A 19181-nucleotide genomic window follows, 5' to 3' on the forward strand; every position below is an offset into this window, starting at 1 on the left:
GTGCGTGCATTACTTTCATGCGTTTGTGTCGGTATGTAAATGTGTACCTCCGGTGTGTGAAACCACTGCGAGCACCATCTCTTCTTCTGCTCTGTCCATCTTCTGACCAATGATCCTCAGCAGCTCACGGGACTCCAGTGACGGGTGGATGTGGACACTCAGGTAGGAGTCAGCGCTCACGTACACGCAACAAATGACTGAAGGACACAAGCATTTACAGAGAGAAGCTTGAGCTGATGTTTGTCATGTAGACAAGCAGACAAACCGAACTCCCTCTGCTGAGGCAATGTGCATGTGCACATGGAAATGACAACCCGCAGGCGTTCCTGCACGTTTGTGTATTGTCCTGGAGATTGTGTTGTGTACGGTGTGTGTACTCACCCTCTCTGGTGTCTGTCTGTGGACTTCTGAGGTGCAAACTGTTTTCCTTCAAACTCAGCTGCTGATACATTTGTTTACTCTGACAGGGAGAGAACAGCAGAATGAGTTTATATGTCACAAAATATTTTGATTCGCTGACAGCAGCTGTATCAGTGCCTACACAGCGCTAATTTATGTTTTATGCTAATCAAAGGCCTTACCTTTTGGTTGGGAGGACAGTCATCCACAGTGCTACAAGAAGCAGGTCATACAGTAAGGACCGGTGAGGATAGGCATGGGAGGGGAAATAGAGAACAAAAATCCTTGTGTAGATATATGTATATATATATATTCACTTACTGTCTCCGACGCAGGAGCTTCTGGAACTCCTTCAGATCTTTCTCCAGTGTAGGGAACTCATACAGGTCTTCTAAAACACACCTGTACAGAGTCTGAAAGAAGGAGAGAAAATAAATCCATGATTCATAACATTACACCCACAATCTCATGTTAACACTTGTTAACACTTGTTAACTATAAAATATTTGTCTGGTGTATGAGAGTGGGTGGCACCTGACCACAGAAATATCATTTGAATGCGTCAGACTTTGTTTTCTAGCTGTTCTCAGACTTTGGCTCAACTTTTCACCACATACAGACATGCCAACCATCACACTGCACTGGCTCCATATCAAACACTTATGACTTGCGGCTGTTAACAGAAAACTACACACATTCGAAGGAGTAGAACAAACGTATTAAGATATCAGAAGTATGATAAGAGGCAGCATGTACAGCCTTTACAAGATGTGCAGTGGAAGATGACATCTTCAGACATCTCAAAACCAAAGCAAATAGGACATCTATACAAACCACTGTAGGGCCTTATTATGTCAAAACATTGTTTGGGCTACTTAACAAACTTTTGGCGTATTTCTAATTGTTCATCGATAAGGGACGCAAACAAGACACTTCCAGTGGTATTGATGAGCCAAAAGTTCAAATTCAAACACTGCAAAGGATACTTTATTTATGAATAACAATGTCAAAGAGGTCATAGAGGCCATTTATATGAAAATAACCCATCAAATCATTGAATTGTTCATGTCCATATTGTATAAAAACATTGACAGAGAGGGGTGGGAAAAAAATGTGTGAACTCTTTGGCTAATCAACAAAAGCTTATTAAAGCTATACGTTGAATAACCGTTGAGTTGTATGAAGCAGGGTTTTGAAGTATATTATCAAAGAGTTTAAATATTCTCCAGTCCACCTTCAGGAAAAACTACCAATAAGTGGGGCTGAATTACTTTGGTGGCCACTTAGCCTTTATGCCCCCCCCATCCCCCATCAGACTACAGCCCCCAGCCCAGTCAGAGCTGCTGTGGACTGACCTCCAGACAACCGTTCACTCCAGACATCTTGAATATGTTTGAGCTGAGGCAGATCAATAAGAAGAATTCCTCTTGAACATTGTGCAGGTCTGATCCACAGCTACTGGACGAGTTTGTTTAAGGTTATTGCTGCTGAAGGATTTCCAGCAGCTATTAAAGCCCAGGGTTCACCAGTGCTTTGCATGTTTAACGGCTGTTTTCAATAAAGATATGAACGATTGCATTTGCATGTTTATGAGTTGAACCAGATTGTGTTGGTCTGAAAATCAGATGAGGTTTTATGACCAATTAATGCATTCTGTGTCGCCACTGTGTGGTATGATGTACCGCTGAGGTTAGGAACATCTTCCGAACCAACAAAATAACACCGCGTGGCATTAACATTCCAGTGTATGCAGCTCACTGAATACCATCAGGCGAAAATTATGCTGCGTAGGTAGACCACATTCAAAAACAGACAGATTCTGTACCTTGTATTCAAATGGGTGTCAAGACACATTCTGTAGTGTCTGTGCAAGCTAGTGTGTCTATGGCGGAGCATTAGTATATAGCATGAAGGCTCAGAGGGAAGAAGAAACAACTTACAGGAGACGCACACAAATAAATTCAGAGGACATTATATTGATTTGCATTAATTTCATGGAAACCTCCAAATTTAACCTGAACCTGAGCTTAACTTAATTTAAAAACATGTCTTCAAATTAAAATTTAATAATTTACATTATAGAGGCTGTATTTTTCTCCCCATTAGGAAGACACTTTTCCCTGTAAACAGCTTTATGTGCCCACAACATGAGTAATACCTGGACCCAACACGCACACACATGCACGCTCGTATGCACACGCACGCAGACACACACCAACCTGATTATCATTGTCATTGACCCACCGTAGCCTCCCATCCCAACTCCCCACTCGTTCCTCTGTTACTAGGCAACTATCACCTGGGTTACGCTCTCCATATGAGATTATACCCATGCCAACCCTCGCACTTTCGTTTCCATGGCAACCCTGCACCGAGCAATCGAGCCTTCAGGTTACAGAGGGACAAGTGATTGGTGAGTGTATGATGTTGGAATTTTTTCTCTTCATGAGTTTGTTCCTTAGTCAGAGGGAGCAGGTAAAAACATCCCCAATTTTCCCCTGCAGGCTGAGATGCTGTGGAAATGTAACTAACAAGCGAATCAGGGAGGAATCACACACTAAGCTGGAAGCCAAGATACTGTATGGTGCAGAACTTCCGGGAGTACAACGCTGTTTTAGAACAAAAGAAGATACCTCTAATTTTACTTTGTGACAGAGGATCAAACTCATTAAATCTTTGAAATACAAGACACAAATTTGAAAAAAAACAGCTAACGTGATGATGAAGACAAGCGGTTGCATACCTTCATAAAGCTCCTGACGTGCTCCTCATCCTTGAGGAAGTCCTTGTAAAGCCTGCTCCAGTGGGACACCAGCTGCAGTACCTTACGTTTCCTAAAGAGAGCGTCCTTGCCCTCCTCCTGACCCCTGCAGCGGGCGCTGCTATAGGTAAGTGCGGTCAAGGAGGTAACATACGTTAGTGTGGAGGCTGAACGGATGTGGGTAGGAGAATGTTTGTGCATGTGTTTGCCGATAAGGATATTGTCCCAGAAGAGCCTGACAGAGGTCACTGGTGGACATGAACACCAGGTAGGTCAACAGGAAGTCATCCAGCAACAATTCTGTAACACATGAAACAAACCATCAGTCACCTCATGAGCCTCAACACATAAAGCACACAGTGGTCCAAGAGGAATTTTCCTTCTTCTTTGTAGATATAAGTAGCTGTAGCTTTGTAGCTGGAACAATCAGTTTTATACATGATAGGTAAAATGACTGTGTGAAATGTGAAGAAGGTTCCTCATACTGAGGAACTCCAAGTAGATCTCTACCTGACTGTCTCTCCTAGCACAGCACTTTAGCCTCTTTCCGGTAACTGTTTTGGTTTTACTGCACAACTTTACTGATTGGAATGACTCTCGACACATTTGTAGCATAAGTCTTTTGGCGGTATTAAGCAGCAGGTTTCCCTGAAAAAGACCAACAACTCGTTCTACAGGACATGCCCAGCCCCGGACCGCAGACAGAGTTAGAGTCTAGCTAAAAGTGCTGTTTGATTTGGGAAAAAAACTGATTTTCTTGCTCAGAATTGATTTCACAATTCTCTCCCGTAATCAGAGGGCGTTTCCTCTGGATTCAGGAGGAAGTTGGAGTGCCTGAAACACCTGAGTTCCATAATTTAAATGCAGCAGAATCTGGGTCAATTACAAATGAGATCAGATATTCACGCAAGTAACTGTGCAGCCCTTCTAGCTGGTGAGCTGAATGCAGACGTTGCATTGTGTGTGTTGGAGGTATTAACAGGCAGCTGTTTGACGACAGGTTCACCAGAACAAAAGCAAGATATTATATAATATTTAGAGTCGTCGGAGTCTTAGTTTGGGGTCGTAGAATTTAAAGGTTTGCTTACTGTCAAATCCAAATATCCCCTCATAGTCTTGATAAAGTATTAAGATGTTAAATGTTACTGACATATATTCCCCAGATATTAAGTTGATTGGTTATTTCTTGTTTTATGTTTTAGGGTTTTTTCAGAAACTATGAAAAACAAAAACAAACATTTTCATCCCTAAAAAATTGAGGCTCATGTTCCAAATAATAAATTCACATTAGAGAAAGTTAATGACCAAGTGGGATGCTCTGTGTGTGAGCATGTGTGACTCAGCAGGTGTTCAATGGGTAAGAACCGAATATAAACTGCCCTCGTGGCAGATGGGTAATGAGCCATTGTTGGTGGTGTGAGGAGCTGTGATGCGTGTGCTCGTGTGTGTGTAGTTTCAAACTCTTTCCCTGGCAAAATGTGTGACCCAAATATGGCTCTGTCAGACAGAGAGCAAAGAAATCAATTATAGAAGACTGAGTAGAGGCCGTGGCATTAATATTTGAATGAGTCTCTTCTTTTTAGATATAAAAATACAACTTTTCTCAAGAAATATTTCCAGGCAGGTCTGACTGAACTCATCACTTCTAGCAAAACACTAGGGACTAACCCCGCCCCCCCTCTAGTCTGTGGCTACAGAGCCCTTTCTTGACTAGTCCTTTCCCTGCTTTCCAATTCCCTCTGTCACTATTTCACCCCCTCCCCGTCTTTCACTACAACCCTGTTTTTCATCTTCTTCGCAGTGGATACACCCCCCCCCACCCACCCACTAGTACTCTCCTGCTTTAATCCTCTCTCAGCTCCCTGTGATGATAAATATCAATTTTCATCCTCAACATATGCCCTCTACATTTGCCCGCTGGCACACACAAAGTCAAACACATCCTCATAAACACAGCAACACTCTCTCATATACACCCACACACCCACGCACACACAGCACCCTGATGAATTACTCATTCAGTTCTGACCTTGGGGAGTTTATCTTTTGTGAGAGAGAAAGGGAAAAGGGGAGAAAATGTGTCTATGTGTGTGTTTGTGTGTGTGTTGAACTAATCGCAGTAATCTGCTGCTGTGGTTTTTTTTGTTAGTTGTGCGTGTCTATGTGTTTTTTGTGTACATGGCGTGGGGTGGTTGCGGTAATCGCTCTCTCTCTGTGAAAGCGTGTTCGTGCCTGTTCAACATGCTGCACAGCTAAGCCCACTAAAACGGCAAACTGATGCTCAATACCCCCCCAGAGGGCCTACACATACACACAGACACACATAGACCCCCTCTTGCTTATTCAGTGCACACAGATCAAAAAATGAAGACACAAATGCAGTCAATCATGTACATACAGTCTTAAGCGGCATCTTTGCCTCATTATCTCCCTCCAAAACAATAATAAACCTAAACTTTAGAAAAGTGTATTTTTTCTCTTCAGTGAAGAATTATCAGGCGTTCTGTCCTCCACAAAGACCATCTCAGTTCTCCCTCTCTCTCTCTCTTTCTCTCTCTCCTACATCCATCCCTCCCCCTTTCTCTGCTTCCTGCAATTCAGGGAGATGGCTCCCTGTGGGATGCTGGGAACTGGTGGTGCTGAGGAGTTGATACAAAAAGACGCCTTATCTTAACTCGGTGCCAACAGGCAATAGCAGTGTGTAAGAAAATACCAACTGACACCCTGAATTCTTTTGACCCGTAGAGAATTGATTGTCTTCCATAGCTATATTTTAAGTCAAAAAGCACATCAGTGTATTATTGGATAAGTGGTAAAAAGCTGTAGTTGGTGTCTTAACCTGGAAATGGGGCATCTCCTGCTTCTCTCTGCTGATGACAGACTGAATAACTATGGGATTTGAACATGGGCAAGATATACAAATATGTCAGATTATTTATCCTTATCAAAATTGTATAGTTTCATTTTCAACATTTCACACAGCCTACCGAAATGGTGTGCAGCAGAAATGGCTTCCGTCCCCTAAGGGAATAGTTTGACAAACTCATTAAAGTATTTAACCTCTTGCATGTTCCTCATATTTACTGACAATGACATACAGGAGTGGTTGCACGCATGCACCTGGAAGTGGTGTGAGGGCTGACTGACTCATGCAGCCACACAGACAGACACACACATACATACACACACACACATGCACACACACACAAACAAACAAGACTGAGAAAGGTAAACGCTGGGCTAGGTTTCAACTTGAAAATAATTCCCTGGAATGAGGGGAAGGTGTGGTGCTTAGTTTTGAGAATACCTTCGGTCCAACAGCGCACAGCTGCTTTTATATAACAAGCTGATAGACTGCCTTTCATTTTATGTAAATTCTCATCACTCCTTCTTTTTACGGTCATGCGTTCACATTGTGTGCATAGCTGCCTGTCTGTGAAACATGTTTATGTTGGTGTTTCCAAACTTACCGCTCTCTCTGCTCTCTGACACCCCTCTTTGGTCATCCAACCGCAGGTCACTTAGTAGATGCTCCAAGATTTTGAGTGGTGTTCCCGAAACCACCACATACCTGTAAGAGTCGCCAAAGCTTTCGTCACCAGAGCCTGAAAACCAAGTGCGACCACTTCCATCCCTCCATTCTCCCTCCCTGTCTTCCTCCTTGTTCTCTCCCACATCGTCTTCATCAATGAAGCGGAAATGGGGAACATCAAATGTGCAGATTTCGGAAACGCTAGCATTTTCATCCCCATTATCATGATCGTCCTCATCCTCTTCATCATCTATGTCCTCCTCTGCTTCTGCGAGTGCAGCCAGCTCAGTGGTCATCTTCATATCGGAACCATTCCAAAGGATGAGCCCTCATTTAAGCCTTGCATATCCAGGGTGGGTTCTCTCTCTCGGGGTAACCGCTCTCACTGTTTGAGCTATGAGCTCCGACAGTAGTGCACTGAGGGAACTGATTGCTACCAATGATGCTGAGCCACACACACACACACACTTAACCTGCCTGTCACCGACACTCCCTGCATTGTGCCTGAGGTCTTGGCACATTCTGACTTAAATACACAAAAAAACAAAACACGAAATGTCCTTACACACGCACGTCAGCCTAAACTCTAAACACATACACGGATTTGTTGAAGGAAGTAAACCAGTCTTGGTGTCATCTCTGTTTGTCTTTCAACTGAAAACAAATAAGCCATTCTTTTCACACTCTGAGGCAGAAGCGAAAGAATACATTATCTTAATCACACACACACACACACACACAGACACAGCACAACTGATAGTTTGCATGTCTGTGTAGTGCGTGGTTGCAGCCTGAGCTTCCGAAGTAAAGAAAAAAAAGAAAAGAGAGAGGAAGTAGCACTATGATTATGTCTTTGTTACTACAGTTGGTTTGGAAGCTCTCATTATATAGTAGGAGGAACTGACCTCTTGTCGCAATCCTCCTCCCTGGAACCGCCCCCTGAGAGTGTGGGTGAGGGCCGGTCCGATGGAGACGTCACTGTAGATGTCACTCTTCGCAACACCAACACGTCCCGACCTCGCTCCTTCAGACACACTCGTCCCAGTGCTTCCTGAGACAAAAAAAAGAAAGGAAACTAAATCAGAAAACAGCAAGGCTAGCTTAACCGGGCCAATATCATAGGCGTCTATAAGTAAGAAATTACTGCACAGAAAGTTTGGGGTTATTTACAAACTGTTATCATATTTTTGACCACTAGAGGGCACTGAAAAGTTTATTTTACAAATGGAAACCGTCATCTCGTTCATGACACTCTGTAATGGACATTTTTTTTAATGGAATGTGGTTATTTACGAAAAACAATTTGAGCTAATATATCATCATTCCATAAAACAAAATTCAATTTATGATAGCTTTATCAATCTCACATATCCAGTATCCAGTAGTTTGGGCTCAAGTGTCCAGATCTTTTCACTTAAGATTTAATTGTTTCTCCCAGACATACTGCAGGTAAATGCAGCACACACCCTCACATAGATTCATGCATGTACAAAGAGAGGAAAGTATAGCATTTCCTGCTTTTGAAAGAAAGTATTGTATGATGGTATATAAGAATAGTGACACTTGAAAATGATCTCTTGCTCCAAAAATTAACAGTAACTTGATCTGTGACTCTGGCACACACCAACACACCCACACACACACAGGCAGTGACAGAATACCGTGAACAGAGCTCCAGATGGACAGAGGAGAACAATAAGAAACAGCCCGAGGAAAGGATGGAAAGATGACAAGAGAGAAGGAGATCAAAGACGGAGGAGGAGAGCAGGGGGAGAGATAAAGAGGCAAAGTCTCTCCTCCAGCTGCTCGCTGCAGTCTCGGTCGCAGCCGGACTGATTGAGCAGCAATCACTTACACAGAGAGCTTTCTTTCTATCACACCATATGTCCTTATTATACCCAGACACATCATGTAGAACCACTCCATACAGTTGTATTTTCGATATAGCAATATTTTGATGCCACAGTTACATAATATCGCAGTGGTGAGGCTTGAAACTCTTGAAAAGGGTGCAAAGGTTCATACAAACAGCCAACGGTCTACTAATCAATAACTGATCTGAACATCTGGAATCTGAATTTCTTCTGGAGACATTGTGGTCCCTGGACACAGAGCACCAGTAATGCAGTCAGAGATATCTTTATAACTCACAAAAACAAGTCAATAGGCTGTAGACACACTAACACACTGTCTCTCTGTCTTTGTGATGGACTGATGAAAGGAGGCGTTTGAACCTGAGAGACAAGAGGTAGGATCAGACTTGGGTCATATACACCAATATGCCCTAAGTGCACCGAGTGTGTGTGTGTGTGTGTCACTCATTCTATTGGAGTATGATACAGATGTTCAGCTGTCACCAGATCCTTTCTCTCAGATGGACTTGTGTGTTGCTTTCTATAGTTATGAGGGCCAATTTTGGTTCAATACCATCACTGCGAAGACATTTTGGCTGGTCCTCACAAATGGGTTCTTTAAGGGTTAAGAGTTGATTTTTGGGTTAGTGTTAGAATTAGGATAGGGTTAAGCATTTAGGTACAACCATATACAAACACTACCCACCTGAGGACAATCTTTGATGTTCATTATGTAACATGCTGACATTAAATGCTCTCTAAGATTACACCAACACAAAGATGTGCACAGCTGATAAACAAGGCAGTGACAGCTGACGTCAAGAGTTCTGACACCGCAGGCCATTAAATACGTTTTGGGCTGGCACCCGCACCACACCCAGTGATCCCAGATGTGTTGTCATGTCAAGATAAGAAGTTTGGTGGAGGGGTGGTCTGAAGGGGACATGCCATTAAACCACATCATTCAGGGTTCAAATACAAACCAGGATGTTTGATCACAACTCTCCATTCTTTATCTCTGCACAACTTCCCTGTCTCTCTACACCAATAACTATCTCATAAAGGAAAATTGTCCCAGAAATGCAGTGAAAAAAGAAAAAGAGTGAGATTACGTAACCAATATAACCACTGCAAAAACAAAGTAGAGTAAAATGATGTGTTGTGCTCCAGATAAAGTGGCAAAATGTTGATCTTTCTGATACCAGAGTCATTATCTGTATATAGATGCCAAGAAAAACAACTGAGCCCACATACACTTGCAGATCAAAAGGCCTCAGGAAAATGTACAGGGTTTCCCCCAGAAAACTTGCTAAGCCTGGTGGTAGGGCTGCTGGAAGGCACCCGCGGGGGGGGGGGGGGGGGGGGGGGGGTGAGTCGGATTTTGAGCTGGACACCATTGTTTCTTATACTCTAATTATGTTGCACTTTGTTTAATATGCACACCTAACTTTTTTATTTTGATAAGGGGTTAAATAGATACTTTGATATCTTTTTGAGTTGCACTGCTGACTTAACTTATAAGCCCTCTTTTTTATTTATTTTTATCACGTTGGAGTTGCTAGTTTAAACCTACAGTTTTGCACTTTAATATTTGAGCCTTTGTTTACATTTTGTTTTGTGCTGCATTAACATAGCAGTCAGGCCTCTTATTTCAGAAACAATGAACCGTAACAGTAAGGTTACCAATAAAAGGTAAGCCTACTACTTCTTTGCTTTCAGCCAGCTACTCAAACAGACAAGCCACAAAAATAACAAACAAACAAAATACACAGGCAAGTGTCGGCCTACTTTGAAATAAATTAAACACAGAACTTTGTAGGGCTATTTGAGTCCTCCTCATATTTTTATGGAAAATGTATGAAATAAGAAGTACCCTATTTTTAAATAAATAAAACCAAATAGCTGCAGCCTAATAGTGTAACGGACTAGGTTTATGTTTATGTTTGGTTTTGACTTATGTTCAGTAAAACACTGTGTTGAAGGAGCGTTCTGATGTCTGAGGGCCAGTGAAGGTGACGTATGTTCAGTAAAACACTGTGTTGAAGGAGCGTTCTGATGTCCGAGGGTCAGTGAATGGGTCTGGGTGGGACATGTGACTGTTTGGACCAATAGGATGGTTGCTTGGGGATCGGGGCCATGTCTGTGATCGGGGCTCAATGAGGAAGTGAAGTGTTGTTGATGTGCGCGAGTGACGGATTTTTTTTTTTTTTTTAAATAAAAAAAACAATCGACGCTTAGCCTGGCGGGGGGGGAAGCCTGGCGGCCCGCCAGGCCTATACAGCACTGGAGGAAAACCCTGATGTACCACAACAAAACTCACAACACTGGATATGTCACTATACTACTTGCATACACATTCAAACAGACACATTATCTTGAAGATTTAAAAAGAAAAGTGCAAACAGAAGTTCCCATGAACAACATTAATTTAGCCTCAGAAAGAAGGCAAGCAACAAGAAGAAAAAATATACAAAGTGCGCACTTGAACACTGAGGAGAGGAGGGGTTCAGATTGTTATGCAACACAGAAAAGGAGAAATAGAGAGCAGGAAAAGAAAGGCCAGCGACCATGAAGGAGAGTGGGAGACGTGTGGGAAAAGAAGTGACTGAGAAAGAAATAGAAAGATGTGTGAATGCAACTGTTATAGATATTTTATCCAAACTATAAAACAATTAAAAAATGCTAATGGTAGGATTTCTGGGGCTCATTACAGATATCTATGGGAAAGAACCTTGTAAGACAATTTAAAATGTTCTTACTTACAATATGGATTTGATTTAAAGAAGAAAACAAATACATGGAGTTGTTAATTATGTTATACACTATTTAGAGAGGCAGGAATTATTGTCTATATCAACAAAAATCTAAACTATATTGGCACTCAATAGAGTGTATAACTTTCCAAGGTCATAATTTCCCCTTATGAAACCACATTTAAAGTCACCAGATCAGGATAACATCATCAGGTGGAGCTTTATTGCTTCTCTGCAAGCAGGTGGAAGAAGAGGAGGGAGATTGGCAGGTGTACAAAAAACAAATTAACAAAAATACTGAAATTACCCTTTTCTGTCGTGCAGATGATAGATTGTGGTATAATTGAAAAAAAACATCAGTCACTTTCATCGACAGGGTGCATTAGAGGATATGATAGAAGTTTAAAAAGGAAATGATGATATCATATGAGCTTGAAAAGATGCTGCCAGTCTTCTCTGAGTGGAAAGTAGGGAGCACATGTTGATCTATGAAGGAGCAAATGAGAAAACTGCATGAAAAGGGATGACTCAGCACAGTCACTTGTTCTCAGTAAACAGGTGCGTCAGTCTCTTTCCTTCCATTCCTCCCCATCCCTTCCTTCAATTCAACCATCTGTACTTCCTCCCCCCCGACTATCCACCCTTCCCTCCTCACTGTCTCCTTGCTACAAACTCACTCTTTCCTCTGTTCATCGCATTTGAGCCAAATCCCTCTGTCTTCGAATGGTCAGATTTTATGCTCTACAGGTTTTTTATTTTGGAACAGAAAGCAGAGGACGTGCACTTTTCCGTGCCCCTCACAGGGTCATAAGCTGCACACAAGCACACACTCATGACCTTCTCTGTAACATTTTGAATAGCTAAAGTTACAAATTAGGCTCACTCACTGTGTGTTATTAAATATTATTAAAACTGATCAGTGGACAGATGTATGATGCTTACCTAAAAGCAGTGTGTTTTCATATTCTTATCCCAAATTTTCAGCAATGGGGCCCAGAGCTATACAACACTGATATGGCTTTGTGTCTTTCAGCTCAGACACCAACACACACACATTCAGGAACAGGCAGGGAACAGAGAGTGCTTCCTTTTAGGCTTTCCATGAGGCCCACCTTTCCTCTGAACAACATGGTGTGTGTGTGTGTGTGTGTGTGTGTGTGCGCGTGCGTGCGTGCGTGCGTGCGTGCGTGTGTGAGAGACAGATTCAGTGAATGACAGATGAAGATAAGAATCAACTACTGATCTTGTAAGAGGCTGAATATATGCTGACTTCTATGCTTCTGAAATATTTTATTTTGTGTGTGTTTGTGTCATTGCACATGCTGTGACCCTGTATAATCCCTTGAGCAGGTCGACCTCTTGTAAACTTATATGGCTGAAAAACAAATATGAGTCTGTAGCAACTAGGAGACAGAGATTCACCCACAGCACATTTGAGTATCACTATGGAAACAGCCATCATTGGTTTGTTAGAGCTTGTCTGTCATGGGAGAAAAAGGAAACAAAAAAAAAAAAATCACCATGACGACCCAGTAAAAAGAGAGTGGTCGCTGATGTGATTCAAGCCTGTTACTTAATTTTGGCTTGTGCCACATTCTGCAGCCTGATATGAAACAACCAACACACCTATGTTATTAAGAAAGAGTCTTCTCTTGGATATGATTATAGATCAGCATGTGCTTCCTACGATCCACTTAGAAAAGAGTAAGAGGATCTTTTCCATCCCATAGACCTGAAAGAATTATTTGATTAATTTCCTTTCACACTTCTATCCCACCTTGTCGATGAAAGTGGTGCTTCATAGAACATAGTATCATTTTTATACTTCAATGTAAAATCAGTAAGATAGAGATTTAAACAATACTTTCAGTATTTTCTTGGGGTCACACGTCTCTGCCACTAACTGACCCGCCTGCCTGCGCGCACCCTGTCCTTACAAGTCCAAGAGACATACAGTGGCTGAAGCAGAGACAAAAGCCAGAAGTTGTCTGGCATGCGAGTCACGGTTAAGTAATTTTCTAGCAGTTGTCGGACAGTACACATTAATGCGCTTTGGGGGCGTAGCTTTGACAAGAGGGGGTGCGCTGTATCGTTACGTATTGTCAAAGTGTGGTTTGCTCTTGCTAGCTTTTCGAGGATTACGAACCCTAGCTGTAATGTCCATCTTTAGGGCATCTGCCAGTAGCGGTTCATGTTAATCTGCTTTTTATTTGATTAATATTTTGAATATTATCATAACTAGCAATATATATATTTTGCCTCTCCTTCCTATGATATCATTCCCATAATAAGGTTTGAATGTCACTGTTCTTGTTTTGTATTAGTATATGTAAAAAACTTGGATTCTGTCTACCTTAAAGAGAAAAGATTATTTGATGACAAACTGACTCATGCATTACCTAATGAACCTTTAAATAACATGGGCATTTCATTATTATCCTTTAAACATCAATTTATCCACATAGTTCCCTATGTATCCCTTAAAAGTCTGAGAAGATCTGAAGTTAAATAAAAACTTGATCTAAAAAAAAAAGTCATGTTTGTCAGATTGCGACAGGATTCTTTGAAAATATGGGATTTCTACATAAACAAAGCCTACAGAAATTCTGGTGTTTGTTTTCATACAACTTTCTTTGCAAACCAGCCTTGGCTCTGTATTTGAAATTTCTTGAAAATTCTAATATTTACTCTCAATAATTATTAAGCAGTGAATAGAAACATAAGTTCAAAAAGTTAAGAAACTTCAAAATGAAAAGATTATATTCATAGTCAGTTCTCATTTAACTTAAGTTGGTTTAAGATGGCTAAATTGTACCATATGGTATTTAAGACAAGCTTAAAGGGGTTGAATTGCCTTCTAATTTAAATGATCTTTATAGGGTTTAGGTAGGAGTGTAGTGTGTAGTTGAACCCTCTCTTTACTTAAACACTTTTGTTACAAATCAATAATACTCTTATTATCTTATGAAGGTAAAAGCACTTTGTAAAAATCTCCCAGGCTGAGCTTCAGACAAACTCACTGAGCGGATGAGTGCCTGCATCTGCTTCATTTCCTGCCCTCAGGTGTACTGTAGAGCACAATTACACAGTATAATGCTTCGCTAACACCCCGCTCATTACGTGCACACACTGACTCAGCCCGCCGCAGTGACACACACACACACACACACACACACACACACACACACACACACACACACACACACACACACACACACACACACACACACACACACACACACACACACACACACACACACACACACACACACACACACACACACACACACACACACACACACACACACACACACACACGATTGATTAGAAGCTCTTCCCAGCAAACTCACAGACACACACAAGTGAACATAGTTACACACACAACACTTGACAGACCGTTAAAAGACCAGGAGATTACATTGCACAAAGCCATTATTAGATGAGCAATATAACTGGTGGTTGTTAAATCTAAAGTCCTTTAAATTAAGTAGAGATCTGCATGTCTGGAACAATAACTAATGTGTGGGTGCATGTAAGCGGACAGATTTGTCCTCATATACTGTAGATGTATGTGAAAGTGAGCAGAAATGCAGTAAAAGTGTGTACTTGTGAGTCTTTCAGATTGAAAGCAACACAAATCACGAGGTCCTTGATGAGGATTTACTCTCAAAATCCCCTCCAGAGCCCAATTTGTGAGTAACTCAGACCTGAAGTGGGTGCGCGCTTAAAAGTGATGACAATAATGACGGCAGCCACCACATGATGACGTCCATTACTCTCTACTCACACTAACTATGTAGCCACAATTGGCCTCTACAGATTACATGGTGGGAGACCAACAAGTTCACGGGACAGCATCGTCTGTCACATCACTTTAGTATGACATTTGAAGATAACTGTATCATCACACTCTCTACTCACGGCCTGGTTCCTGTCGGGCAGCCGGTAGTTGTGGTTCTGCAGCAGCCGACAGCCATCCTTGGCCAGACGCTGAACGGCCTCCAGCCCGAGCCGAGTGGTCAGCTCCTCGCGGCCGCACACAGTCCCCATACCACCGCTGCCACTGCCACTGCCGCCGTCCCGCAATGCACACACCCCGCCCAGCTGGAACACAGGAGGCATGAAGACATATCTCAACCCACAGTCCCAAGACATGGTGGAAACACTCAGTGTCTGCTTGTAGAATGGAGGTCCAGAGAGTTCAATGTTTATGTCCCAGGGAGAACAAAACCACTGTGGGCATAATTCAGAAGCGTGCAATGACAAGTTTTCAATTTCCTCTTTATGTCCATGTGAGGAGAATGAGGCAAAATCCAGAGTCTATCTTGTTCTCTCTCTAATCATTCTTTGTCTCTCATTCTTTCTATCCATTATGGTCTGTAATTCCCTTCATCTGTTGCATTTCTCTCCTTGTCTTAGTCCGACTGCTCGGTATCAGAGGAACTGGCAGAGAAAGAGGGAGTGTATGTGATTAGTAGTATTAGTGGGCGGGAGTGTGTGTGTGTGGGAAGAGTGTGTGCCTGTCTCCTCCCATCTGTAGACAGGTCTTAGAAATGTGTTCACTGTCCTCGTAGCCCAAATGAACTTGACTCAAAAGTCAAATTAAAAGAGAAGCACACAGACACCGAGACATACAGACAAAGAGAAACTCAGTAAATCAGCAACAGACAGAATATATTTCATTAAAAAAAGTTGCTGTACTGGAGAAACTAATTGCCCTGTCTGTCCTCGGAGAGACTTGACAACAGATAAAAATGGCTGTATGTATGTGTGTCTGGCTCGTATGATGGTTATCAATGTTGGTGTTAGCCTGGTCTGTTTATTTTCCTTGGAAGAGAGAGAGGTGGGTATTTCATTGGAAGACTGTGAGCTCAACTATCCCATGGAGGGTAACACACACACACACACAGAACATGATGGAATACACCCCCAATGACAGCTCTTATCTGGTCGAATGGCCATGTACACACAGGGGTTATATAAGAGCCATGGTCCAATGTCCCTTGCTGCTTCCTGTTAACCTGTTTTCAGCTTCCTGTCTAAGACGCAGAACACACAGAAGATAAACCTGTCTGCGGTCTGCGGGTTTGTATTGTGTTGCTGTCGCCGTCTATCTCCTTCTCTGTCCCAGGGCATCCTTATTTTGTTCTTTGTTCCCATGTATTTGAGATCTATGACAAGCGGGAACTTTCAATGAGTTGAAGAATAACTGAAACTAAACTACTCTGTGCATCAACAAAGGAAATAGGTCTTGGATTTCTTTGGGGTGGGGTTTATCACGCTCCTTCTATATATATATATATATATATTTAACAAACTTAGCTTCATGTTACCGTCACAATCTCTAATGGTTCTCAAACCTCTCACAAGGATTGCATGATGAACCCCACGACCAATGTTCACCCAGTCGAGCTGTGGTGCCTTCATGACCCAAGCATCTCACTCACAAAAATTGTCATACTACAGTGTAGCCACAAAGCATCTGTTACCACATCTAAATCAGCATGTTTTCAATATGTTTGCAGCTTGTAAAACATAAAATAAATGTCAATGGCACTACTCTACACCAAATGATGTGGTTAAACAACAGACGCCCCACTTCTGAATCACAATTGAGCTGAATCCAGTGAAGGGCAGCGTAAAGGGGTCACAGAATAATCACTGGGGTTTGCTGAGAAAAAATGTTAAATGTTTTCTTTTTTTATTATGTTTAGATTTTCTTGTACAAAAATGGGAGTTTTGTCTCTTCAGACCACTACATCCATTTAAAAACTTCAATATGAGAGGAAAGCGACTCAAATGCAGTCTGTGACGAGAAGTCAGTAGATCCCATCTCTTTGTATTAAAGGGTCACAAACCAAAAACCAGAACCACTTATCCCCAGTGCCGTAAGTATAATTAGGTTTTAAAGTTGCTCTTTTTTCGGCTCTCCTTCTCTCTCCCCATCTCTCTGGTGTAATCAGAGAGTGAATAATTGATGGTGAAGAAGAGGTTTCCACTGTACAAAGATGGCAACAGAAAGTAAGCAGGCGTCTGCACTCTGTTCCGACCCGGTTTACAGCTACTTCACTCAGAGGCGCACACACACATACATAACATTCAGATTATTCAATTAGTGATGTTCACAATAACACAATGGGTTCACTTGAACATATTGAAGTAAAAAGCATCAGATCACATAAGCAAAAATATTTTTTCAATCTAAATACTATTTAGGGTCATTTCTGTAGTCCTATAGGATGCAGAGATAACTTGAATTTTTTTTTTTTTTAAATATGCTTGTTTTTTTCTGAATTCTTTGCAACTTGATTTCACTTTGCTCAACATTATATGTTAGGGAATTATTTTCTGACAAATATAAGCATTAGATTGTCTCTCCAGCTCTACTATATCGCTAAATCTTGGTAAATGATATAACTCAGCTTTTACTCGATAACTTACAAAAGTGAATCGTATGGAAATACCCTCACAAGTAATTTCACATGCACACACATCACAGGCAAAAACAATTCCCTGCTGCACTGTACACAGTAATAACAACCTTTCCTTTACACCTTTTACTAGTGCCATTGGGGTTTGTTGAACAAAATCCAAATTTTATGCAAATGTTTGTGTGCATGCATGAGAAAGAGGTGTGTGTGTGTGTGTGTGTGTGTGTGTGTGTGTGTGTGTGTGTGTGTGTGTGTGTGTGTGTGTGTGTGTGTGTGTGTGTGTGTGTGTGTGTGTGTGTGTGTGTGTGTGTGTGTGTGTTTTTTACCGGGCTGCTCTCCTCGCTGGGTGTGCGAGGCTCCTGTTGGTTTGTCTCTGTCGTCTCAGAGTCCTGCTCTGATACTGTGATCATAAAGAGATTCACGTTAGACTGACAGGTCTTCACTCTCATTAGCTAACATTGTCTTTTTCCCTCCTTGTTCTCACAATGCATGATGGGGGGGAACACACACACTCACACTAAATGCATACTTACAAGCTTTGCGAGTCTTTCTGGCGAGAGCGGCCGCCAACTCATTTTGTACCTATTGACAAAAAAGCAGGAGACAAACTTTTATATATATATATGATAAGGTAAAACATCCAGTCTTCCTGCAGCCACCATCGTACCATCTTGAGTATTTAAGCATTATCAGGTTTGTTTCAGATTCACATGCACACACTGACCGTAGATGTGAGCCTCTCGAGAGCTTTCATCTGCAGAATCTCACTGCAGATGTCCCTGTTGCCTTCAGAGTCTTCCTCTGACCTTGACACAGAAACACACACACAGAGCTTGATTAGCAAATAAGCACATAATTCACAGCAAACACTCTCCAGAGAAAAAAGTTTCCGTCCTGTAGAGTGCACTCCACACTGCCCCCTGGTATGAAGTCAGAAGACTTGCATCCTACATTTACTGTATCTTTTAGCCTGATGCTCATACCGATGGACTTTTTCAAAGTTAAGTCAAAAAAATACATGGATGGAATAAATGGATGGATACAAGTGGATTAAAGTTTGACTTCTATGGCAAATCTAATTCATGTCATTAATTTAAAATGAACTGAAAGTCATAGGTAATTTAACCATTTTAATTGTATCCTGTATCAAACGCTTCATTATATGGAAAAAATATTTGTACTAAAATAGTCAATAAATCAAAATGTTCTGTTAGGCTAATAATAAAGCAAACATTTTAAATTATTATCTGTTTTTTTCTGTTTTAAAAGGCAATCTGCAAACTGTCATTATCATTAGGTGTGTAATGGTAATTACTTGACATCTTGTAGGCAGCACAATATAAAGATTAATTTAAGACACAATCAACAGTTGTTTGATAAAGAAAGTAATGTTGGGTTGCAGTTTTCTGTCTTCAAGGTCTTGACTCAGTATCTTCACATTAAGCAAATCTC

The 19181-nt window shown here is 41.5% G+C and overlaps 1 protein-coding gene across 1 annotated transcript in view; it reads right to left on the reverse strand.

Annotated features, from left to right (window-relative positions):
• Positions 1-19181, reverse strand: part of LOC133025869 (rap guanine nucleotide exchange factor 5-like) — a 44740-nt gene that overhangs the window by 8189 nt on the left and 17370 nt on the right. The window contains exons 6-17 of the mRNA XM_061092654.1: positions 18454-18535; positions 18263-18311; positions 18056-18129; positions 15220-15402; positions 7598-7743; positions 6631-6731; positions 3382-3460; positions 3143-3287; positions 721-812; positions 582-612; positions 382-460; positions 48-197 (exon numbers count right to left, since the gene is read on the reverse strand). Of these exons, the coding sequence (XP_060948637.1) occupies positions 48-197; positions 382-460; positions 582-612; positions 721-812; positions 3143-3287; positions 3382-3460; positions 6631-6731; positions 7598-7743; positions 15220-15402; positions 18056-18129; positions 18263-18311; positions 18454-18535 (1211 nt within the window). The remainder of the gene's footprint in view (positions 1-47; positions 198-381; positions 461-581; positions 613-720; positions 813-3142; positions 3288-3381; positions 3461-6630; positions 6732-7597; positions 7744-15219; positions 15403-18055; positions 18130-18262; positions 18312-18453; positions 18536-19181) is intronic.

This window comes from Limanda limanda, chromosome 19 (genome assembly GCF_963576545.1).
Source record: "Limanda limanda chromosome 19, fLimLim1.1, whole genome shotgun sequence".
In the NCBI taxonomy this organism is placed as follows: domain Eukaryota; kingdom Metazoa; phylum Chordata; class Actinopteri; order Pleuronectiformes; family Pleuronectidae; genus Limanda; species Limanda limanda.